This window comes from Hipposideros armiger, unplaced genomic scaffold (genome assembly GCF_001890085.2).
Source record: "Hipposideros armiger isolate ML-2016 unplaced genomic scaffold, ASM189008v1 scaffold_185, whole genome shotgun sequence".
Lineage (NCBI taxonomy): Eukaryota > Metazoa > Chordata > Mammalia > Chiroptera > Hipposideridae > Hipposideros > Hipposideros armiger.
In genome coordinates this window covers 398,634-423,410 of record NW_017731535.1, presented here as the reverse complement: position 1 = coordinate 423,410, position 24,777 = coordinate 398,634, and the positions used below count along the sequence as shown (strand labels likewise).

The window sequence follows — 24,777 nt, the reverse complement described above, 5'->3', positions numbered from 1 at the left end:
TTCCTTCCTTCCTTCCTTCCTTCCTTCCTTCCTTCCTTCCTTCCCTCCCTCCCTCCCTCCCTCCCTGTCTTGCTGTGATTGGGGTATCAGATTAACACTGGCCATCCTAAATGAGTTAGGAAGGACTTTTTCCTTTGTTATTTTCTGAAAGAGTTTATGAAAACTTTGTGTTAATTTTTCTATATAAAATATTGGTAGAATTCTCCAGTGAAACCATCTAGGTCTATAGGTGTATTTTGTGGGAAATTTTTAATTACAAAGCATCAATTTATATCATAGTTATAGGGCTATGCAGATTGTCTCGTTCATCTTGGTTGACTGTTGGTAGTTTGTGGCTTTCAAGGAATCAGTCTATTTTTAATAACTGTCTAAATTATGAGTCTAAAGTTGTTCATAATACATGTTATAATATTTTTAATGACTAGTGAATCTGTAGTAATTACTACTTATATTTAATAACATAAGTAGTAATATCCACTATTTTATTCCTGATATTGGTAATCTCTTTCTCTCTCTCTTCTTAGAAGTTTATCAATTATATTGATTTTTAGAAGAAATTGCTTTTTTCCCTATTGCTTTTATTTGCATTTTGTTGATTCCTGGTCTTTATCATACTCTTCCTCCTGTTTGCTGTGGGTTTATATTGCTCTACTTTTTGTAGTTTTTTGAAGTAGGTGATTATTTTATACCTTTCCTCCTGTCTAATACAGTCATTTAGTACTATAAAGTTTCCTCTTGGCTCTGCTTTAGCTGCAGGCAACATGCTTTTGTTCTCATTTTAATTTAGTCCTATGTATTTTGTTTGTTTGTGTCACTTGAGACTTCCTCTTTGGATCATGGATTATTTAAAACTGTGTTCTTTAATTTTCACATGTTTAGAAATTTTTCTGTTGCCTTTTTGTTAATAGTTTCTAGTTTGATTTCATTATGGTTAGAGAATACATGCAGTATCATTTCAATTCCTTTAAACGTGTTCAGGTCTATTTTCTGTCCCAGGACCTTGGTGAATGTTTCATACGTGCTTAGAAAACACATGCCTTCTACTCTTGCTGCATGGAGTCAACGAGATCCTATTGGTTGATGGTATTATTCATATTTCTCTATTCTAGCTTATTCCGTCTGGGTGCTAAAAAAGGGCGTGGGGGCTGTTGAAGTTCTCAAATGTACTTGTGGGTTTGTCTGTTTCTCCTCTCAACTCTTTAGGTTTTACTTCATGTGTTTTGAAGCTCTGATATTTGGTGTGTACACATGTAGGACTTTTTTGTCTTCCTGGTGAATCATTTCTTATTTCATCATATGATGTGGCCATTATTCATCCTACTACAGCTCATATCAGCATTTACCACTTTGAATGAAGTATGGAATCCTCACTTCCATTTAGGTCCCAACTGTTAAATACCATTGTCTTAAGTATCAGGTCTTAAAATTTTTGTTCCCATCATTGAATGATTCATAGAACTCATTATGGAAGAATAATATACTTTATATTGCCATATTTTTGCCTTATTCTTTGTTCCTACTTCCTCCCCAATGCTTCAAGTTCCTCTCATTATTATTTCTTTCTTTTTTTTTTTTTTTAAAGATTTTTTTTTTTAATTGGGGAATTGGGGGGAGGGGAACAGTGCTGGGGAGTTGGGGGAAGGGGAACAGACAAGTTGCTGTCGTTTTGTTCTTCAATCTAGTTGTCGAGGATGTTGCTTCACTGGCCCAAGTTGGCACCATCATTGCGCTCTTCTCTGGCGAGGCAGATCAGTCGCCGGCTTCTGGACGGCCGCTCACTGCGGCTGCTGGCCGCTCATGCTGGCTGCTGGCCACACACGGTAGCCCATGGCAACCCACAGCAGCCCAGCTCCAGGTTGAGCTGTTGTTCAGCATCTCAGCTGCGGAGGGCAGTGTCACTGGCCCTCATATGTGGGATCCAAACCGGGGCCCTCTGGCATCCCAAGCGAGTTCTTAACCATCGCGCCACTCGGCCGGCCCTCATTATTATTTCTTTCCTTTCAAAGAACTTTAAAAGAATCATTTAGCCAGTCATTAAGTTAGGCTATTAACAACAAATTCTTTGAGTGTTTTTCCTTTATTTTTGAAGAATACTTTCACTGGATATAGAAATTGTGGTTGAGAGTTCTTTTCTTTCAAGACTTGAAAAATTTTATGACACTTTTTCTGGCCTCCATGGTGTCAGATAGGAAATCACTAACATTAAAAAAAAATTTAAGTTTATTGGTTAGTAAAATTACATAGGTTTCAAGTGTGTATTTCTGTAGTACATCATGTATTGGGTTGTTGGAAAAGTCATGACACATTTTTGCAATGAAAAACATAGAAAAAATATGTCATGACTTTTCTGACAACCCAATGTATGTTGCATTGTATATTCACCACCCAGAGTCAGTTTTCCTTCCATCACCATATATTTGAGCCCCTTTATCCTCATCTACCACCCCCACCCCTTACTCTCTGGCAGCCACTAAATTGTTTTCTGTGTCTGTGAGTTTTTGTTTCTTTGTCTTGTTCTTTTGTTGCTTTCAGTTTTATGTTCCCCATATGAGTGACGTCATATGGGCATTTTCCTATAAATAAGGTGTCATTTCTCTCTGGCTGTTTTCAAGAGTGTGTTCTTTGTCTTTAGTTTTCAATGTTTAATTAGACGTGTCTTGGCATAAAGTTGTCTGAGTTTATCCTGTTTGAGGTTTATTCAGTTACTTAGAACTATAGGTTAATGTGTCTTCCCATTATTTTTTAGAAAACTCTCCAAATTATTTTTCCAAACACCCTTTCAGCCCCACTGTCTTTCTTTCCTTCTGGGGTTCTGATGACAAGAAGGTTGGATCTTTGGTTTTTGTCCTGCAGGTCGCTGCAGGTTTGTTCACATTCTTTTTAGTCTATTTTTTTCTCTGTTTTTCAGTGTAGGGGAATTCTACTGATCTGTTCTCACATTCAGCTGATATCATCACACCAACCCACTCTACTTTAAGCCCATCCAGCTATTTTTAAGTTCTTTTTCATTGTATAATTTCCATCTAGTTCTGTTTTTATAACTTCTCTTTCTTTTCTGAGATTTTTATTTTATTTTTTTCATTTGATTGTTGAAGCATTTTCGTGATGGCTGCTTTAGAATCCTTGTCGGGTAATTCCAACATTGATTTCTTTTTAGGTGTTGTCAGGTGATTGTCTTTTCATGTTCAAGTTGTGATTTTTCTGGGCTCTTAGTATGATGAATGTGTTCTGGCTATTATGTCTGTCATGTTAGGACATGCTGGGTACGATATAATCTCTTACTTTAATAGGCAGTCACCCTGATAAGGAGTAGCATGAAGTTCTTGGTCAGTTTTTATGAGCTGGGGTTCCGATTACAGGTTAGTTATTGAAGGCTTTAATACATTTTCTTGGCGTGCGTGCTTAACCTGGTATCAGTGGGGCATGTGGAGAGGGGTTGGTGGGACCCCCCCCCACCAGTACTCCCCTTCCCCATCTCACCTTTATCCCCTCAACCCCCTCTGCCTGTGTCTCAGGATGGGGAGGGGATCTCAGCCTGCGATCTGCAGAGACAGAGCTTTCCTGAGCTGGGTCACTGGTGTGGCGGCTTCCTGTCACAGGACGGCTGCCTCAGTACCTTTCCTCAGAAAGGAGAGTCCCAGGCCCCCGAGTAAGACGAGACCTTCCCCAGACACACATCGGTGCCGGGGCTCTTTCATCAGGCCTCTTGCTGGCTGCTGTTGTGAGAGGGGCACCCTTTGCATCTCAGAGGGTAATAAGCCCACCTGGAGCCTTCTGTGGCCTGGTCAGGGGTCTGGAAGCACCACGTCGGGTGGTCTGTTTGTGGGAACACATAGGACATCTCTCCCAGTGCTGTTTCTCAGGTCCTGCGGTCCCACACAAGCCTGCCTCCCTTCATCCCCTTCAGAGTCCTCTTCTGGTCCTCTCTGTGCCATTTCCAGGGTTCATACCATGCCCAGTGGGGAAGGGAATGAAAAAAACCTCATGTCCAGACGGGCTTTTCAGCCATCTGGCTGCACTCTGACATCTGTACAGTAACTTTGCTTTGGGCCCCAGTCAGCGTTTTCTTTCTTTGACCAGAAGATAAAAGGTTAGGATTAGATTTTTTTTTCTTTTTTTTTTTAGCTGAGCCATCCTGCCACTTGTTGGCAGCTCAGCGGCAACTCAGCTCGGGCCAGGAATCCAATCGCTGTTGCTCAGAGCTCACACTCTTGAGCGAGCTCTTAACCAACTGAGCCACTCGACCGGCCCTTAGATTTTTTTTCATAAGATTCCACATAGAAAGACTTTTAACTCTGGTGGTGTTTAGTGAATTTAACGTAGAGGTTGCAACTGTGTAACTCACAGCATCTCCTATGCTGCCAGCTGGAATGGATTCCAGCCCAGTGGACAGTCTCACAGTTGAATGAAACGCGCATTTGTCGATGTCATATTGATGACAATGGGGAAGTCGCATCAACTTCAGCATATGTACAGGTGATCTCCCGGGTTGACCTTATGCCAGATAGCATGACAATTTATTCTGTAAGGCACTGCCTGAGTGAGTTCTCAGAGTCAGCTCGATTTATAAGTCAGAGCCTGCCCCTCCTCCTGCTCCTTTCCGTGTGCTGGCACCTGCCATGGAAACAGACACACCCGGTGTGACGCCCATGTGGTAGGAGCCCAGCAGGTGGTGGGAGCACGGAGAGCCTTTAACACCATCAGCGCTGCCTCGGCTCTCTTGTGCTCCCAGGGCCTGGTCAGCACGGCGTTTAAGTTTGTGCACAGCCAGAGATCGCAGTGCTGACCGGAGTTGACTTCCTTCCGTCCTGGGTTGTTGAATGACCGAGTTGGCCATGCTCTGGCGGCAGCTCTGTCTGCCAGCTTTTAGGCAGGGTCTCACCAGAGCATCTCTGAATCCCCTTCAATATGTTTCACTCCACCCTGAGAAGAATGGTTCCGCCCAGGTGCCAGAACAGACCACATACTGTGTCCTAACTCCTCCATGTGAATCTCAAGCTCACACTGTATCAACCCAATTAAGGCAAATGGCCAACTAAAACATGAATTTTAAATAGCAGTGCATTTTCTGCACTTTCTGCAGAATTTATGAGATTTAAGGATGTTAACTATAACCACTTAAAATAGGTCATTTTTAGGCTAATGTTTAACTTAGAAGTAGCATTTGCTTTTTGATTGCCCAATTTACAATTGAAATGAGTATTTTAAAGGTTTCACACACTTTCCTCTCAGATAACTGCCTGTAGAATGGAGGTGTAACTTATTCCATGTGTTATATTACTTCAATTTCAATTTTTGATAGCTTTGTGGTATGCTCAGTTAGGGTTTTTTGTTTGTTTTTTATCTTCAAGTTTTTATTTAATATGCATACAGTAAAACAGAAGCTTTTGGTGTACAGAGCTACAGTCATTAATACATGTATAGATTTTTACAGCCACCACTGAGTCAGGATACACAACAGTTCTGCCCCCGCCACCTGATATAACTTTGTAGTCATATCTTCTTTCACCCTAACCCCTGAACCCCTGTTCCAGTCTCCATCCCATCATTTTAGTTTTGAGACTATCACATAAATAGAATTATACTCATGTCATCTTTGAGACAGTAAATGGGGATGTAAAATGGTACAGCAATTCTGGAAAACAGGTTGGCAGTTTCAAACGAAGTTAAATATTCACGTATGTGATCTAGCAGTCCCACTCCTAGGTAATTACCCTAGAGAAATAAAATGTACCCTACGTGAATGTTTATAGTAACTCAATTCACAATTGCAAAAGAAATAAAATAAAATAAAAAGTGGAAACAATGTAAGTGTCCTGTAACAGGTGAACAGGGAACCTGTGGTGTGTTCCCACCAGGGAGTTCTAATCAGACACAGCAAGAAACAGACTCTGACCCCGCAACACAGGACTCACACAGGCGTTACATGGGATACAGGAGTCAGTTCCGTTTAGCTGCCCCTTCTAGCAAACACGTTTGATGTACAGGTGGATACAGCTGTGGAACATGTTAGCCAGGGCCAAAGAGAAGAGCTGCTCAGAAGTGAGATCTCTCGCACATACTGATATTACCAGCAGCCAGACATCTTAAGGTTACTGCATCGTATGGGGCGATTAGCCTTTAGAGAACACTGACCAGTTCTCCTGAGACAGAGTCTAGACACTCTCTCAGTGCGATGTGCCCTGATTGTAGGAAAGGAGAAAGTCCATAATCAAAGGTCATTTGCTTCCTTTTGGGTAAATCACTGAACACACCGGAAATTACACCCAAAATACTCCTGATTTCAATTCAACATTAATACTGACTGTAGCAAGACATCTGAAACCACTGAATGCAAGGCAGCTCCATCTTCACTGAAATCTACTGAAAAGATAATGGAATTTTAGATCTGAATAAGTCCTTTACGATAATTTAATACCATTATTTCACTGGTAAGGGAACTGGCATAGAGGTAAAAAAATTTAGCTGAGATAATGGGATGAATTAATGACACAGCTATAACAGAACCCCAGATGCCAAGTCTTTGGTATGCTAAGATAAAGCAAAGATTTGCACCCTTATTTAAAACTATTCCTATAAATTTAAACAGGCACTTTTTGAATAAATGCATAAATGAAAATATAAATTAATAATTTATGCATTTATTCAAAAACTTTTGCATGTCATATGCCCAGAGTCTGGGGATAAAAGACCAAGAGACATAAGCGTTCACTCAAGGGGGTTCCGGGCTTGGAGGGAGCGGAAGCTGGAGTGCACACCTGTAATACGCTTGCCTAAAGGGAAGGGCCCGTGTTCACCTGCAGACGAAGGCACTCACATTGCCTAAAGGAGTTCAGAAACGCCCAGTGAGATCCTTCAGAGTCTTCAGGAACTCTTAGTTGCTATCCAGGAAGAATGGACCCCAGGCAGTGATTTCAGTCCTTGCCACAAACCTGGAAGCCGGGAAATGCCAATATTTTGGGAGACTGGCTAGAAAGGCCAGCGAGGTTGGTGCATAAGGTGTGTGGGCTTGTTAAGAATCCCAACACCGAGACACAGGGCGAGGTAGGGCCAGACACCCCACATATAATGGCTTTTCTCCCAAAACAAAGTATATTATAGTTTTCTAACAGATGAACCAAATTACTTAGTGTTTCATTAGAATAAGTTTAGCTTTCAGTTTAAATCAAAACAGGATATACTGTAGAGTCAATTTGGGAGAAAATGAAGCTGTGTTACAGAAAGCAATTAAAACGTGTGTTATGATGCCTGTTAAAGTGTTTTATCAAAACCAGAATCTATTTTAGTTACAAATTATTGAAGAAAAAATCCTGTTTTAAACAGATAAGCAGTCTCAAAGCGAACTGGTAACACTTGTTTCCTTGTTTTATGCAAATCATTTACGAGTGCTAGCTAATTAAAATATTTCCGGGAACATGAGAGAGGTGCCAAACGGAAAGTATCTACTTTAATTTAAATAATGACAAAATAATTTTTAATTAAAAAACCCCACAAAATACTTTATTTTCAAGTAACTTTCAAAAATATAAAATCATTAATTTTCAAATACTCGGTTGTCACAAGCCATCCTACAATCCTTTTCATAAATGTAGCAGTCAAATAGGTAGCGAGCCTAAATCCTGAAACTGGAGTAACACGCTCCCCCTAGTTTGGTTTTGATTGAAGACTCTCTGCATGTTGTGTAGCCGTGTACAGCTTTATTAATGGTGTGGGAACCAGCAGACCAACCTCAGACAGAATTCAAGCAAGATTCAGCCCAGAAATATGAGAAATTCAAATGTTTGCACTCAGAGACACACTGGAAGTGTTAACCAGACAGTCTAAGTCTTTCCAGCGTATGAACGTTTTCTACACTTTAGTTAAGGTTTTGAACAAGTTAAAATTCAATCAAATGCCTGGGAGGGAGATGCCCCGGTCAGGCTGCTGAGTTGGGAGGTGACGTCAGTGGTGTTGGTGTGAGGTAATCAGTGAATAGAGCTCAGACCAGGCAGCGGGGCTGAGACGGGAGGCGGGGGGGGAGAGTGACTGGAGAGGCAGTTTGTGTGATGTGTTGATGAAGGGGTTGGTCGGGAGAGACAGGCAGGTGAGGGCAGCGACTGAGACCTGTCCTCCTACTGACTGGGTGGTTGGTGGTATCGGACATTCAGGGAGACTCAGGCAGGGGCTTCATGCACTGAAGACCTTAAGTGTGTCTTTTTTCCCTTCATATATTTATGAATGAACGTATCTGCTGATATCATGAGAAATAAGCGTTTGGAAGCAGCCTCAGGAAAATGGAGACGGTGAGGGACAGTCGCTGGTGGAAGTGGCCCAGGGAATACATGCCGACCGTGATGCAGGAACACGTGGGGTGTTGCGTGTCTGGCTGGAGTCTAGAGACCATAAATACACATTCGTCCAAATCACAAATTCTTCACCCACTTCCATCTGCTCACATCTCCAACCCATTCGGACTGGGTTGTTGTGTTGGTCAGACAGATGCTAAGATGGGAAGGACTTGCAAAGAACAGGAGCACTGCTGGGGCGGTGAATGTGCCAGAGTACCAGCCACATCCCGCTCCCCACAGACATGGGGAGAAGCCACGCCCCCAGGGTAGGGGCGTGTGGGGGAGCCAAGCTCCCCTGGGCATAGTCTTGGGAAGAGCCAGGCTCCCCGAAACTAGGAAAAGCAGTTAGAGAGTCCCCAGGGGTTCGAAGAGTAGGTTTCCGAGGATGCTGGCAGATGGCCTGTAAACCCGTGGACATGTCAGAGAGGGGCTCAGAGCCTGAGATGTAGATTATGAGGTGTGCCCAGCAGTGCCCGTGTGGAAAGCGGACGGGAGGGGACGTCACTGGGTTGAAAGTAGCAAGGGCGAGTGGACTCCGAGATCCCCCATGGGGAGAGATGTCAACACAGAGGATGGCAGGAAGGGAGACGACAGACAGGACCAGCAGTGGGCTGGCATGGACTTCCTCATGGCCCCAAAGTCACAGGGCTTTAACTGAGCTTTGAGTGCAAGTGGGGAGCGGACAGCAGTGAGGGCCCGCGGAGCTGCTGTCGGAAATGCTGAAAAGGGGAAGAAAGAAGACTCGCCCTCCATTCATGGGGCCGGTTTACACTGGTGTGTCAGGAAACCCCTGTAGATACTTAGGGACTTTGATAATTCATCGTGATTCATATGTTTAAGAAAATAAATAAAATGACCAAGAGTTTTGCCAGAAAACTGTATATATAACAACAAATCAAATGGAAATGTAGAAATTGAAAAATATATTTGCAGTAAAGAACTCAGTATATATGGTTTGAACTGGAGATAGCCTAGTAGAAAATATTCAAACGGAAGCAGAAAAAAATGTACGTATCGAATATATGTGTGTAGTTGGAATTGCAGAAGAAAGAGAAAATGGGGCGTAATCAATATTTGAAGACATAATCACCAGTCATTTTCCAATTCTGATAACAGACACCAAGATAAAGAGTGAAGAAATTCTACCAGCCAGTCAGCATAATACAGGGAACTTTACCCTGGCACTTTGTGAGAAATCTTCTGAAAAATACGGCAAGAAAAGATCTTAAAGCAGCAGAAGCAAAGGAACGCTAGTTTCAAAAGGGCAAGTAGACTGATGGACATCTTCTCAACGTAAAAAGCAGTGGTAGTAAGACAACAGAACAGCATCTTTGAAGTGCTGGAAAAGAAACAAGCAATTAGATAAAAGGGTAATTAAAAATAATGGACCAGGGCTGGCAAGTGGTGCGATGGTTAAGAGCTGGCTTGGGACGCCAGAGGGCCCCGGTTCGGATCCCACATATGAGGGCCAGTGACACTGCCCTCCACAGCTAAGATGCTGAACAACAGCTCAACCTGGAGCTGGGCTGCCATGAATCGCCGGCGACGGCATAGGCTGCAGCCCCTGTGGCAGTGGGTTGCCATGGGCTACCGTGTGTAGCCAGCAGCCAGCGTGAGTGGCCAGCAGCCACAGTGAGCGGCCGTCCAGTAACCGGTGACTGATCTGCCTCACCCGGGAAGAGCGCAATGATGGTGCCAACTTGGGCAGTGAAGCAATGTCCTCCACAATTAGACTGAAGAACAAAAGGACAGCAACTTGTCTGTTCCCCTTCCCCCAATTCCCCAGCACTGTTCCCATCCCCCAATTCCCCAATTTAAAAAAATAACCTTAAAAAAAATGATGGACCAATCAAAAAAGGGTAAATGAAGAAAAATTAACTTTAATTTATGATTGATTATATCCTAAAGAAAAGGCAAAACTCTGATTAGATGAAAATAATATAATTAAAATAAATTGACTAAAAATAATGTAAAACAAGTCTATGATGCTTATAAGAGGCAAATATGTAATATGCAGACATAGGATAATTGAAAGTAAAAGCCTAGAAAAAGACATTTCTTGTAAGGACTAAATGTTACAGCTTTATAATCATAAGTCAAACTCAACAGTGACAGTAGACATTTACGATCCATGCACTTTGGGGTATGATATACTTCAATAAGATGTATGCTTAGGGAAGACAAAAATATTACTTTAAATCAAACAAGCAAATAAAACCTCCAGTCTATCCAACAAAGAAAAATTCTTCAGAAAGAAATGCATATTTTGTGACTGCATATCACTCACTGAAATACTTCCTTTGTTTCAATTTGTATGTAACATTGCATGAGTTACTTCACACTTTGAAGTAACAAAATAGTGACTGTCATTCATCTGCCTTCAGAAAATGAGGTGTCGGGTTCCACCAAAGGTGAGAATGTTGCATTGACGGACAAACGGTGTGATTGATGGGGCGAACAGTGTGTTCGTATCCCCCCAAAACCACTTCGCTGAAAGCAAAGCTTCCTGTTTTATTAGAGACATTACTTTTGGCTGAACTGATTTTTTCTTCCACTTTTCCTATTTCCTAAAGGCGTGTGCCTTTCTGTCAGCATGTTGAGTTCAGCCAGTGGATCCAGTGTTTGTCTGCACTGGCTGACAGCAGGGCTGTGTGCTTGTGTTGTGACGACGCGATGATTGCTTTATCGAAGCTCCCATCTGGTGGGACCTGCATGCTGACATGCAGGGGACAGTTCAGTCGATTTGCCAAATCTACATCAGCTACCAGTGCTGTTCCGGTCGGCCTTCTCTTAATGTGTGGTTACCTTTGGTCACCTATATGCATGTTCAAACTTTATTTTTTAGAGTCGTTTTAGGTTCAGAGCAAAATTGAGGGGAAGGTACAGAGATTTCCCACATATCTCTGCCCCCCACACCCACAGCCTCCCCCACTGTCAGCTTCCTCCCAGATGGGACATTTGTGACAACTGATGAGCTTACCCTGACACGTCATCACCCAGAGTCCACAGTTCACATCAGGTCACTCTTGGTGTCGCTCCTTGTGTGAGTTTGTACAGATGTGTAATGACCTGTACTCACCATCACAGTGTCACACAGAGGGGTCTCACTGCCCTAAACGTCCCCTGAGCTCCACCTGTTCACCCCTCCCCACAGCCCCTGGCAACCACTGATCTGTCACTGCCCCCATAGTTGTGCCTCTCCCAGAATGTCATAGAGTTGGGTTCACACAGTGTGCAGCCTTTTCAGATGGGCTTCTGTCACTCAGTCACATGTATGTAAGGTTTGTCCATGTCTTGTCGTAGCTTGAGAGCTCATTTCTTTTTGTGCTGAATACTATTCCCTCCTAGAATATATATTTAAGAGATTTTGTGGTAAAGTACGTGCTATCCAGACTGGACCAGAAGTTTACCAGCTTAGAGGAGTTTTCATGGTGACAGTGTGATGTCGTGTAGCTATACAGCCATAGCTATGAACTCTAACACTACCCATTTTTCCAGAACCATCCCAGCTTTAGCACAGAAAGGCCTGCTCTAGAAGATGTCCCACAGTTTCAGAAGAATGGGATGGTTGGTTACCCTAAGTCAATTTCTAAAATTAAACCTACAAATTTGCAGATATAGGATAGAATAACTACTGTAAAACCTAAGCGATATGGAGGTTCAAATAGGAATGTAAGGTACACATGACTGTTGATTCTTTGAAGGAGGCTATTGTGCTCTCTAAATAGATAGATAGATAAATAGATATAGATACATAGATATATAGATATCTATATATAGATACATATATCTGTTCATCTGTCTATCTCTCTATCTATCTCTCTATGTATCTCTATCTGGCTCCTTTGTTTAAGTAACAAGTCCCGCACTCAAGGTAGAGATAACAGTGCCTTAAATAATGTTTTAACGTTTCTCTTCTGCACAGACTCACTGGGTCCAGCGTCCCTGACCTCATCGTGAGTATGAGCAACCAGATGTGGCTGCACCTACAGTCTGACGACAGCATTGCCTCACCTGGATTTAAAGCTGTTTACCAAGGTATGGCCGGAACACACCTGACACATTTAAAGCTAGCACGTCTCTCAAGGGCATGGACCCTGCTCAGTGTGTTAAATGTAAAGAAAATTGACAAGTCGGAGCAGTGTTTTAAACAGGGATGGATATTCCTAATTTCCTTCAAGTCCTACTTATAGCTCTTGTGTTTCGTTTTGTTTTGTTTTTACGAAGGAGATGTTTTAAATTTTTGAAAGCTTGGCTTATCGTGATGTCTGCCGTTATTATGTCAGAGTAGAGGTGACAGGAAGTTAACGTCATCTATGAAACGCGTGCCTCCTTATGCGTCTTGGCACTTCTTGCTTTCCTGGGAGGGGTCGTTATGCTTAGAAGTAAGGGAAACGGGTTGTGAACAGAGCATGAACCTGAATGGCACCGATTCAGTTCAGGTTTACTGTGTACATACTCGCGTCCGGCTGGGGGGTTGTTTTTTGGAGGACGGAAATGGACAGGAAGTGGAGAGGACACTACTGAGTCCTGACTTGTGCGGGAGAAGACGGGCTCGGCCGGGAGTTAGGAGTTCCCGTGGCTCTGGAGAAGGGCTGTCCTCAGAGACGCGACGCACCTCGGGTGCGTGTGCAGCAGCCGCTGCGCAGCGCTGTGTGGGGCAGCTCAGTGTGGGGCAGCTCAGATACGTCCCCGCCATGTGGCCGCCCCTGTTGTTTCTTCCAGGGGATCTCCTAGGAAATAGGTATCTTTAACCTTAGCATGTGGACTGCTATTTTGAAAAACTTTTTATCATCATAGAAAATTTCAAAAGGTAAACAGAAGTGCAAAGAATGACATAATGCACCTGAAATGACCTTTATTTGTAATCTCTTCCAAGCCACTTCCAAGTATCATGCTCTCGACTCAGGCATTGGCTTGAGACATGGGACGCAGCTGTGTGACCCATGTGCCCTTATAGGTGGCGGCCTGTGCTCAATCCAGCCTTCCCTCAGGTACCCGAGGCGTCTTTTGGGAAACCAGTGACATGTCCTGCTATTAGACACTCCCAACCACTTAAAGACTCAGTCACAACTAATTTGCAGTCGTTTTCAACAAGATTGAAGAGATCCTATATCATCTTGAGTTGAGGCTATCACCGTGAGAAACCATTTCAGGATCATTCTCATACATCTTACAAATGCCTATGGACTGATAGTTACATTATCAAAATAACCAGGAAATTACATTTTTAAACCCATCCAGATATTTTTACTAACATACAAAATAATCTTATTGAAAAGAAACTTCTATTTATAAACTATAACCTAAGAAAATATACAGTGGATATTCAAAATAAAAAAAAAATAAATGTATGTTTCACATAATCTAAATTTCCAAAATTTTCGATACTATCCATAACTAAAGTTTCAAAATTCTAAGCAACTAACAAATTACAAAGTACTGTAATTGAAATGGTGATTATGTTATTTGGATTGTTTTACTGTAGGGGCACTGTTAGAAAAAAAATAATTAATTTGTTATTGTCAGGAAAAATTATGAAATGGACCTGGACAAAAATATATATATATTCCTTGGTAACCTTTTAGTGGCCGGTAGACTCTTCCTGGTTACCCAGTTCTGTGATGGGCTGTGTCCCTTGTTGTCCTTGAGCTTTGTCACTGCTCAGAAAGTCCTAGAAAACTGACAGTGATGCAGGTGATTCCTGACCTCTGACACACAAAAGGATTTACCTGCAGGAGCCAATGGATTGTTGCCCTGGGGATATTGGCGACTTTGCATCTATTAGCGACTTCATTTCAGTGCTGCTAATTGTCTGTGTGCGCCTGTTGTTTGGATTCTCCTCGGAAGCAGCTTGCAAAGGATCTCACTGGTTCGGTCATTCATTAGTGAGCTCATTTACATCTTCCACTGCTGGACGAGTGCAGTGCAGGTGGGGATCAGAAACCCGAGAGTCGGGATTTTACTTTGCTTCAATTCGTGAATTTGAGTCAAGACACACCATGCTGTTACTTTCCAAGTGTGTAGAGTATCCAGGAGCTGAAAGGATATAACAGGAAGTCATCGCGTATCAAGCCCATGAGGCAGATAATTGAAAAGCATCTGCCGACCTCAAAACAGCAAGCCCACCGGGCGATGGTGTCCTCAGTTCAGTGGGTCAGCACAGCGCGTCCTGGCTGCGAGCTGTGAGCCGAAGGAACTGCAGCGGGAAAAGCCCTGCACTGAGGAGTGGGCCCCACGGGCGTGTCTTTACTGACAAAGCGACCCGTGTCCCCTTGCTGGAAACAGGGTAGGGTGGAGACTAATGACTCTTCTTACTCAGAGATGCTACAACACAATACAGTATTTACACCCCATTCAAAGGTGAGGACTAGAATACATAGATAATCGCTGAGGACTTCCTGGCGTTTGGATTTTCAGACTTGACCTTTAATTGAGCTTCTACATGACTGCACAGTGCAGTCACTCCAGAAAGCGTGAGTAAAGCAGGACCGATGCATGCTGTGCCTTTGGTAGAATCTGAAAGCATCAGTGAAATACCAAACGCTTCCCAACAGGGCACACGGCAGTAATCGACTCCAGCACGTGAAGACACACCTAACAGTGGTGTGGACACTGGAGAGGCGAGTATCATTCTTAGATGTGAGCCCTTCCCTGTCGGAGGGTCTGAGGGTTCTCAGTTAAAATAGAAATATTCTCCCAAGTGTTATATTACAGTGTGAATGACTATACAGCATTAATTATAATTCTGTCTGACTCTTGATTAGTACTTTGTTCATAGTCTCAATAGTCTATCAGTAGCTACAACTTAAGATGCCATGAAAACAGATGGTCATTGATCCTGGAGAGATTGCCAATTCAAGGCCGTATATTATTTTTTTGACAAAACAACATTGGGAATTCCCTGAGTGTTGTAGGGGGTATAACACATTTTGGGGTCCCCAAGGCTTTGGATCACACTTCCTGACTGAGACGTCGTGGCCTCTGAGACTTCGGGCCCTGGTGCGCCTCACTGAAGTTTCCTAGTGGCTCCTCTGCTGGCAGCCTCCCCGCCTCAGGCACACACAGCCATGTTGAAGGGACACCGTGGGGACAGACGAGGGAGAACCTTGGGTCCACACCAGCCACCTGTGGACCTCTCACGCAGCCTCCCAGTCCTGGGCGCCGGGGTTTCCTGTTCACTGTGTTTGTTTCTCCCATCTCGGACCCTCAGAGATAGTCACCTGTCTTGCCCTCCCCTCCCCCACCAAGATGCCTACCAAGTACCTTCAGTTAATTTAGTCTTCTAAAGAAGTTTGTGTTTCAGCGACAGGGCCAAGGAGCTGAGGGAACTGCCTGAGGGTGTGGGAGGGAGAGCAGAGAAAAGCTCGGAGGCTGAAATACGAACAGGCTCCCTGCCGATGGCTCCGGAGCAGTGGGGGGAATCAGAAACTAGTATAAATGAAGTATCTTGCTTGATATATGTATATATGCATGGAGCGAGCGAGCGAGCGAGCGAGCGAGAGAGAGAGAGAGAGAGAGAATGCTAACTAATAATTTGCCATAAGAAAATAATCAGAAAAAGTATTATGTGAACTTTAAAAAATGAGAAGTCTTTAAGGAGGTATGTTAATTGTTTGAGAAAGTGATGGGAGGAAGGTGAGATTTGTTTGTTTAAAACCTTCTTACCCATGAAAATATTTAATCAAAATAATCTATTCAAAAACCTAAAAGGTAAAAAAAATGATGTAAATAATTATGGTTCACCTGTATAATGCAATGCTATCCAACTATTAACCGAACAGTATGAGACCAAACATATACAATACGTTGTATAAATATCATGTAGTATATATAACACGAACACACATAATATATAAATCATGTGTATAATTCATATGTACAGCAGGAATCAGAACATACATATGGAAGCTAACTTTCTTAGTGCATAGTTTCTCCACTTTATTTTTTTAATTCCTATCATTAAGTTACAAAAATAACTACCAAGGATCCCAAAATTGTATTTGTACAATCTTCCATTTAACAATTCAGCAGAATTCTTGTTAAATATTGTAATAATGTAACAGAGCTTGAGATTGTGCACGTTTAAAGTGGAACGTGCGTCATGTTTTGATTCCCTGGAAAAGACGGGGACAGTCCCGTCCTCAGTGCCAGGGGACCCGCTCCCGACACTGTCCCCTCCAGCACTAGGGGGGCTGGCAAGCAGGCTCAGTGCCCGGACATTGGTACACGCGCCTGCGAGTTTGTGTTGTTTGTGGCTCTGCATTCGTGTGGCCTCTATGCCTGCAGTGACGTGGGCTGACGCTATGTCATGTGTCGCAGAAACAACATTCTGCAGAGCTCACCACATGTGCCGATGAGCTGCCTTTTCAGGAACTGTGTTTGGCAAAATGGGCCATAGCTATTTAAATCTTAGCGGGGGGTAAATGAAGGGAACTGTCCCCAGCGATGTGCTGCTGTGCAGCCAAAGGAGACCTCTTAGGGGCTCATGCTGAGAATGATTTCAGTAAAATCATTTGAGTTCAGCGTGACTGTTTCTTCCGAGAACCGAGTTGTCGCCTGTGCCCTGTGAACACACTGCTAACGGGAGGGAGCAGAGACGGGTCGGGCATGCCAGCCTTCAGCCGAGGGTGCCGCCTCCCTGAGGAGTCAGAGCCGGAGGCGCCAGTCCACACACGGCGCTTCTCCTCGCCGTCACTGGTGACAAAACCAATGTCGTGCAGTCCTTGAGACACTTGTGATGGTGATTTTTTTTCGAGTCAACATGACTGGCGCGCAGACATTTGGTCAGCCATGTTCTGGGTGTGTCTGTGACGGGGTCCCCGATGAGGCGAGCATTCGAGTCAGTGGGCAGAATAGAGCAGATGGCCCTTCCAGTGCGGGCGGGCCGCATCGAACCAGGCGAAGTCCTGACTAGAACAACAGGCCGCGTGAAGAGTTTCCCTCTCTGCCTGCCAACCTTGGAGATGAAACCCTGGTCATCAAAACTGAGTCTTTGGACTCAGATTTGGACTTGAACTTCCACCATTGGTTCTTCTCCTGCTGCGCAGGCCTGTGGACTCAGACAGGAACTATCTCACTGGCTGTCGTGGGCCTGAAATTCTGTCTCAGATGTGCAAGCCCATTCCTGATAACAAATCAGTGTTTTTAGGTAGATGATAGATAGATAGATAGATAGATAGATAGATAGATAGATAGATACAGATAGAAGATAGAAGATAGATAGACAGATAGATGATAGATATAGATAGATGATAGGCAGACAGACAGATAGATAGAAGATAGATGATAGGTAGGTAGGTAGGCAGGCAGGCAGGTAGATAGATGACAGATAGACAGACAGATTTATCTATCGATTATCCATCTCATCAGCCTCCCAGATGCTGTGTCCCTGGAGCTCCCGGACCCCACAGCATGTCCCTGCCTGTGTGGCTGGGTTTGCTGCTGCTGCTTGTCCCAGAGCCTCAGCATTCTTGGGGCCATTGCACATATTTAAAGGGGCCTAAGTGGACTGAGGGGGGTGACGTGTGGCCACTGAATGGCTGAAAGCTCGCTGGTCCGTGTAGAAAGGGAGGGAGCCCAGGCTTGGTGGTGTGAAGCTGACAAGCTCCTCAGACAAAGCCAGGCAGGAAAGTGCCCGTGTGAATCACAGCGGGCAGAGCTGCGTGGAACGGCCGCGAGTAACCTTTCGTTTTAACGCTGTTCACTTCGCAGTGGAATGTCGCCAAGCATTTGTAAGCGCACTTCCTTCTCACAGTAGATATGCTCTTGTATCTAACGTGGATCTGAAATGTTTATGGGCCTGACTTAAATCTGCGCCCTTATCCTGTGCTGGGAGCTTACTCGGAGGTGGAGAGAGGGGTGCTGGGGAAGGCCCTGGGGGACACCTGGGGGGACAGCAGGAGGGAGAAGGTGGACAGTGTGCACGATGTGGAGTGCCCTTGCTGATCCCACAGAAAGTTCTGGGGCTGGGATGGCCCTCCAGAGCTCCCCGAAATTGAAGCAAGAAGGCTGGCCTTGGTACCATTAACCATTGTCGTGGGCACAGAACAGTGGGCAGCAGAGGGCACAGCCCTGTCTGAGGCGAGTCCTGAGGAGGGTGCAGCCTGGAGCTCCCAGCTGCTGAGGGGACGGACGGACGTGCCTGGGGCCTGAAGAGGACGTCTGGGCGGGTCTTCACGGGGTTTCCGACGGTGCCCCACGCCCCACCATCCATTCTCCACCCCTGGCAACTGCTTCTCCAAGACTCTGACTGGTCTGGCTTCCTGGGAGAACTTAGAACACAGACTCCTGACTCCTGGCCACACTCCTCTCCATGGAAGGCCCTCTCTCCCACTCGCTCTCTGCGGGTCCAGGTAGCTTAGGTGGCAGAGAGACCCAGACCACAGCCCTGAGGGTCTCGGAGCGTGATCGCCATGCTTTTCTCATGCACAGCCACTGTCCTTGTCCTTGATCACATGTGGGCAAGGTGCACCCCTGGGTGCCACCGTCTCTTCTGTTTCTGCCTCTTTCTTCCTCACGAGCAGGGCAATTGCCCACACAGATATGATATCTCCCTGCTTGCTAGCTCGTCCTGTGGCACGAGGCTCCCACGGGCACCACACAGGGGGCGTAATTCAAGGTGCAGTGGGGCCCTTCCCATCTCCGCTGCTGGAAACAGTGGACAGTAGTTTCGAATGACCAAAGAGGTTGTGGAATCTTTGAAACCAGCCACGTGCACCTCTGGATTATGTGTTAGCCTGTGAGCGAAATGAAGCTTCTGTTTTATTCTAACCGCGTGTGCTGTCTTCCTGCCTTTCCATGCATGTGAGTGGCTGTCAGAATGTCCCCACGTTCTCGGACACCTGCACTTAACTCCAGAGTCAGAAACAAAGGGGTCCACTTTTACTTAAAGGTTTTTTATCTTTGTCCTTCCATTTCCAGCCCCGTCTGCATTTTTCCCTTCCATGTTCGTTTCTTTTAGAGTTTTCAGTGATCTCAACAGAGTCCTTGTGGGGATTACTAAATTTTGTTAATTTAAAAATGGATCACATTTAGCATTTCTGATTTCAAAGTTATAAGCAGAACGGCTCTTTGCTCTAAATACATCCTGCATTTCTTTACTCTTCATACCTTCACTCATTTTCTAAGCCAGGAGTGTCCTTCCGTGACTTGTAGTTCTTCATCTTTATCACTCAGCTCAAATGCATTCTTTCTTCGATATTTTTAACATACCAGCATGCATAACTCTTTTTTTTTTTTCGGTTTTCCTTCTGCTTTTCAGTCGGGAACTGGGAGTGAGAAGAAAGGGGGTCTGTGCAATAAGAGAGCCATAAAGGCAAGCGCTAGTGGGAGCCACGCTGCTCGTCTGGGGGTGGAAAGGTCTGCAAGGCGGTGGGACCGCGGCCCCAGGAGGCACAGCCCCAGAGCCTTAGCCAGGAGGCCGGGCTTGCATTGGGGTCTGAATTCCTCTAGCCTCCTGAGCGTCACCTCTGATGGGAGTCGGGCTCAGTCAGGTGCAGGCTCCTCGCGCAGCTCTGGGAAAGGGAACCCCGGCTCTGTGAAGACTGGGGTCCAGGGAGGCTGATCCCGGCCGTGACTGCGAGCAGGAGGCGAGGCGCTTCCCTCTGGCAAGGAAAACCCTGGATGGGCACCATGTGGGCGCCCAGGCGGACGGGGTGAGGAGGGACCCAGACGTTCAGCGCAGGAGGATGCCGGTCAGTCGTGCGGGTGTGAAAGTGTGCGTCCTCGAATTAAGGGGGGAGGTCCGGGCGGGGGGGGGAAAATGGAATCCCAGCGGTTCTCCTAAATCCGGCAGCTCCCCAGGGAAGCTCGGGCTCCTGAGCCACCAGCCCCCCGACTTTCCTCTCCATTAGAGAGCTCACCTGCAGGGCACCCCATCAGTCCTGGGCCACAGCAACAGGGCTTTCTGAAGTTCTGAATGTTGGAAATAGTTTGAAACTTTCCAGCCTAAGGCTTCAAATATGATGTGTTCTGTTCCCATGTGAATTATTTTGTCTGCTCTTTGCTGTAGAGAAGAGACAGAATCAGAAAGGGAAGGTTCCCTTCCTCAGCTCAGTGTATCCTCAGGTGTTGAGGACCCTGAGGTTCAGTGTGATGGACGAAGCAACCCCTGTATGTCACCGCGTGACGCACGGGCGCAGGGGCAGGGCCCTGCGAGAACAGTGAGCATGGGGAGGGTGTCCCTGGCTAGACTTCAAGTGCGTTAACAGCAAAGAACCTGAATTCAGCCTGTCTTAACTATTTTTTCAAAATAAGGCCATTTCAATTCAACTTCCATCTAAAATTCTTCAGATTTCTACCACCTTAAAGCAAATCATTGGAAACATTTCCCCCCTAATTGCTTAAAGCAGCCACAGAGTGTGATTGCGTTGAGTCTTGGACGCGGCCTCTGCAGGGTGGACCCTCGTGGGGGAGGGGAGGTGAGGAGTGTGCGTGCGCTTACGTGGCTCCATTTTATGCAAACTCCTCTGCCTGCTCCTGACACGCGTCGGAGCCCTGTTTACACACACCGTTGTCACCGCATGTCCTGCCTCTTCCTTCTGGGGAATGTGGTCTATTCATGTTAGTAGAACAGAGCAATCCATCCAACATGAGCAGCGAGTTGGGAAGTTTGTCCACAAAGCCATGTCTTTTAAAAACGTGCCCGAGGCAGTCAGCAGGGAGGGCCCGAAGTCCCCAGGCTCCACAATGACTCACTGGCCCTGGGCGCAGAGCCAGGCCTCTGCCGGCCGGAGCCCCGCCTGCTGTGGGTATGCAGGTCGCCACCTGCCCCACTGGGAGCTCGGACTGCTGAGGTGCTGCCTCTCTCCCTTTACTTGGGACTCATGGACGTAACAGCCATGACAAGCCTTCACGACTTAAGTCTCTGCAAACCGCTTCCCCTAAACTTCAGGGGGACATCTCTGGGCTAAAGAAACAAGGGCTATTCATCTCCCCTCCTCCGTCGCTATCTTCATGTGCACCCACCTCTCCTTCCTGCCCCCAACCCCAGAAAAAGGGGGGTGGACCACTTGTCCAGGGCGGACTGCTGACCAGTCGGTCCCCTTACCCTGTTAGCAAGATGCCGCCACCAGCAGACACCAATATGCTTTTCTTGGTTTTTGGTTTTTTGGGGGTTTTTTCCTCACGATGGACTCTATTAGCTTTCAAGCTTTTTCAATTCTGTCTCTATTATTAAAACCCAAAACAAACAAACAAAAAACTGTTAGTTGCTGTTAAGAGACTCACATTTGACCAGCTACAGGGGGTTCGGGCGACACCACCAGGGCTCAGTCTCCCAGCAGCGCGTTCCCTTCTTGTGGCTTCGTTCTGAGAGAGGGTCTCTGCTTATGACAAAAAAAGCCTTTCAGCTTCTCTGAGCTTATGCGGTTCTTACAGCCCACGGCCTCAGAAAACCAAGACTGAAGACAGTGTCTGTGCGTCCGTCCAACTGACCGGTCCCCAGAATGGCTGAGTGGCCATGCCCAGGGGCCTGCAGCTCTGATGGACGTCTGCACGGCGCCTGTCACTGCCGAGGCAGGATGGGAGGCAAGGCTGCCTGGCTGGGGCTCCCCTGAAACGGCACAGGCAGCGCAGACCAGATTCCTCAGGAAGGCCTGAGCCGCAAAGAAACAAATCTTACGGAGGCCAGAGGACCCGGTCGGTGTTCAGGGCGCGCTCCTCCAGGAACCTCAGCGTCGCGATCTCCTCCATGAACGGGGTTCCCATCGCCCGCAGTGCCCCAGGCCAGCTGCTGAGCATGGTCCCCGCCCTTTGCGATGGGCGCCCCGCTGCCCTGCACCGCATTTTCCGCCTTGTCACCAGGTGTGCCTTCCCTTTGGGCAGAACCTAAGCACCTCCCTTTTATTCTCTTGTTCACCCCATTTCCTTTTTCTGGGGTTCAGCTCTTCATCGCCACTGACAAAATTACCATTTTTCTTTCATTAAAATAATATTTAGCTATATTGAAATTGTGCCTTGAGAAAATATGCGGCCGTTTTTCACTGATTTGCGTTTGATAGACGTGGAGGCCATCTGCACATCATTTTTCTTCTCTGTTGAGATCCTTTCATCTTTTATCAGTGCCTGAGGTGCTTTGATCATTTCTATTGCTCTTTTGATGTTTTCTAAATCCTTTTAGTAATGAGGTGCTAAAAATACCACAGCTGATGTTATGCAGCATTTTAACTTTATTAAGAATTGTCTACCATCCTGTACATGAACTCTCACTTTACCAATTTTTTTTTTATTCTTTACATCTGCAACTCTCTTCCTAGCAAGCCATTCTGTGCAGACAGCTAATCTTTCCTTTCTTCCGTCCCTTCAGTGCTGTGGTTGTTCCACACGCCCTTCAAGTTAGAAGGTTTGCTAAGGTTATCAGCTAGAATTTGGAGCTGAAGACTTGAGTGCAACGCACCACGCACGTTTGTATTTCTAACTAGTAGTTTTATCTAGTAGCTGCCAGCATTCCAAATTCTAGATTATCTCCTATGTACTTTTGTACTACAAAATAATTTTTTAAATGGCATATTTTCCTGTTTCTTTTATTTTACTTTTTGCAAGATTTTTTATTCTAACCAGATTTCTTACATGACTTTGCTTTTGTCTACACTGCTCAAAGCCTTCATTGGAGCAATCCATTTGTAAACAGAGTTTAAGCTATGAGTAACAGCGTTTTAACCTAGACTGATTTTAGAACCCAGTATGGCCATGAGCTCATCACTAGCCCTCTGACCGCTGGCCTCCTTACCTGTGAAGTAGGGATAAGGATAACTGGGGTTTTGTCCAGATAAATTGCATAAATGGATACGAAAGCGCATTAAAGTCTCTAAAAGGGTCCTCAGTTAGAGGCTGTAATTACATTGTGTGTTTTGTAAACAGTCTAGATAAATCTGCCTTTTACCTGAAGGGGTGTTCTCTGGAGAGGAAAGAAAGCTGGTGTTATAATAGCTCGTGCAATGCGATTGCAAGTGGCTTTGATTCTGGGCACTTTCTCCTCCATGGTCTCATAATGCTTCAGAAGCACATGCACAATCCCCGAGTCCCTTTTTCCTTTTCTTCCCTAAGGCTGTGGCTGTTCCCATTCTCACCGTCAATTCCATTACAACAAACTTTTCAAATTAGTTTTCAGTCCATTCCAACTTTACTGTTATCTTTCAAAACTTTTCCCTTTCTTGTCAAAAATATAATTATCAATCCAGGTCTTGGACAGTATTTTTGATTTTCCATTACATTCCTTGCTCCCACTGGTGTGCTCAGAACAAGCAGCCATTTCACATTTCCTCCATGCACAATATGCTTTAAACTCAAAGTGATGGATCTAAACTTTATGTTTTTGCTCTTTCTGTAACTATGAAGTTGAATTATCCTCTTCTGTTCAAGGATATAATCTCTCAGTTGACATTGCTCTTCTGTTGTGGGGTTTTTTTGTCTTTCCTCAAAGTTTTATCCTTTTCCTATTAGCATAGTTTTGTTCTTATTCTTGCAGATTTTATTAAAATAAATCAGAAACCCTGACTTGTTATGTGACCTTCTTTCCCCCATCCTCACCACTTCAAATGCATTTCCACTTCGATTATTGCAACTGTCTCCCAACCGATCCCCTGTCTGCAGGCTTTCTCTTCTGCGCTGTGTGACATACAGATTCAGATTCATCATCCTCACTCCCCCGAGGGCTTCGCTCCATTAGAAGGAAAAAAAAAAAGCGTAGGGGGAAGAGCTGTGAATATTGGAGAATTGGAGCGCTAGGGCCTCAGCGTCACCTGTTCTGAGCTGTGTGCTTAAGTTATCTCTGTTGGGATTTGTTTCCTCTTTCTGAGAACCGTCTGTGAAATGGACACCACCATTCCATCAACCTTGTAGGGCCATTGTGAGAATAAGTAAGGCGATGACGGACGGCCGTGCATGTATGACAGTCTCCAGAATATAGCCACTACTCAGCATACATCAGTGCCCTTACGGCCATCAGAAAAACCACATTTTCACCCACCAGAGACCCACATGACACGCAAACAAGCTTTTCTTCTCCATCATTCTAATATGCTTTAAGTACTGAAATTATTAAAAAGTCATTGTTTTGGGATTGTGATTAGTTGATGATATTGGAAGTATCTTAATTTATACTTTTATTCCGTCTCTTTTTTTGTTGTTATAATTTCTTTGTAAAAGGAAGATGTTCAGTTGAGCTGTAGAATTTCCCAAAGTATGCACTTTGCTGACTGCTTTCCATGGTGTTTAAGAAAATTGCAGGCTGGCCGAGTGGCTCCATTGGTTAAAAGCTCACTCAAGAGTTGGAGCTCTGAGCAACAGCGGTTCGATTCCCAGCCCGAGCTGAGCTGCCGCTGAGCTGCCAACAGGTGGCAGGATGGCTCAGCTAAACAAAAAACAAAAAAAGAAAATTGCTCCTTCCTCTTTCTTTCCCCCCATCTCCCCTTCTCTCTTTTGATTTCTCTCTCTCTCTCTCTCTCTC

General features: G+C 45.2%; 1 protein-coding gene across 1 annotated transcript in view; it reads left to right on the top strand.

The window, feature by feature from the left end:
- The window catches only part of CSMD1 (CUB and Sushi multiple domains 1), a 1,699,370-nt gene that overhangs the window by 1,276,173 nt on the left and 398,420 nt on the right, over positions 1 to 24,777 (top strand). The window contains exon 12 of the mRNA XM_019652695.1: positions 12,253 to 12,365. Coding sequence (XP_019508240.1) covers positions 12,253 to 12,365 — 113 coding nt within the window. The remainder of the gene's footprint in view (positions 1 to 12,252; positions 12,366 to 24,777) is intronic.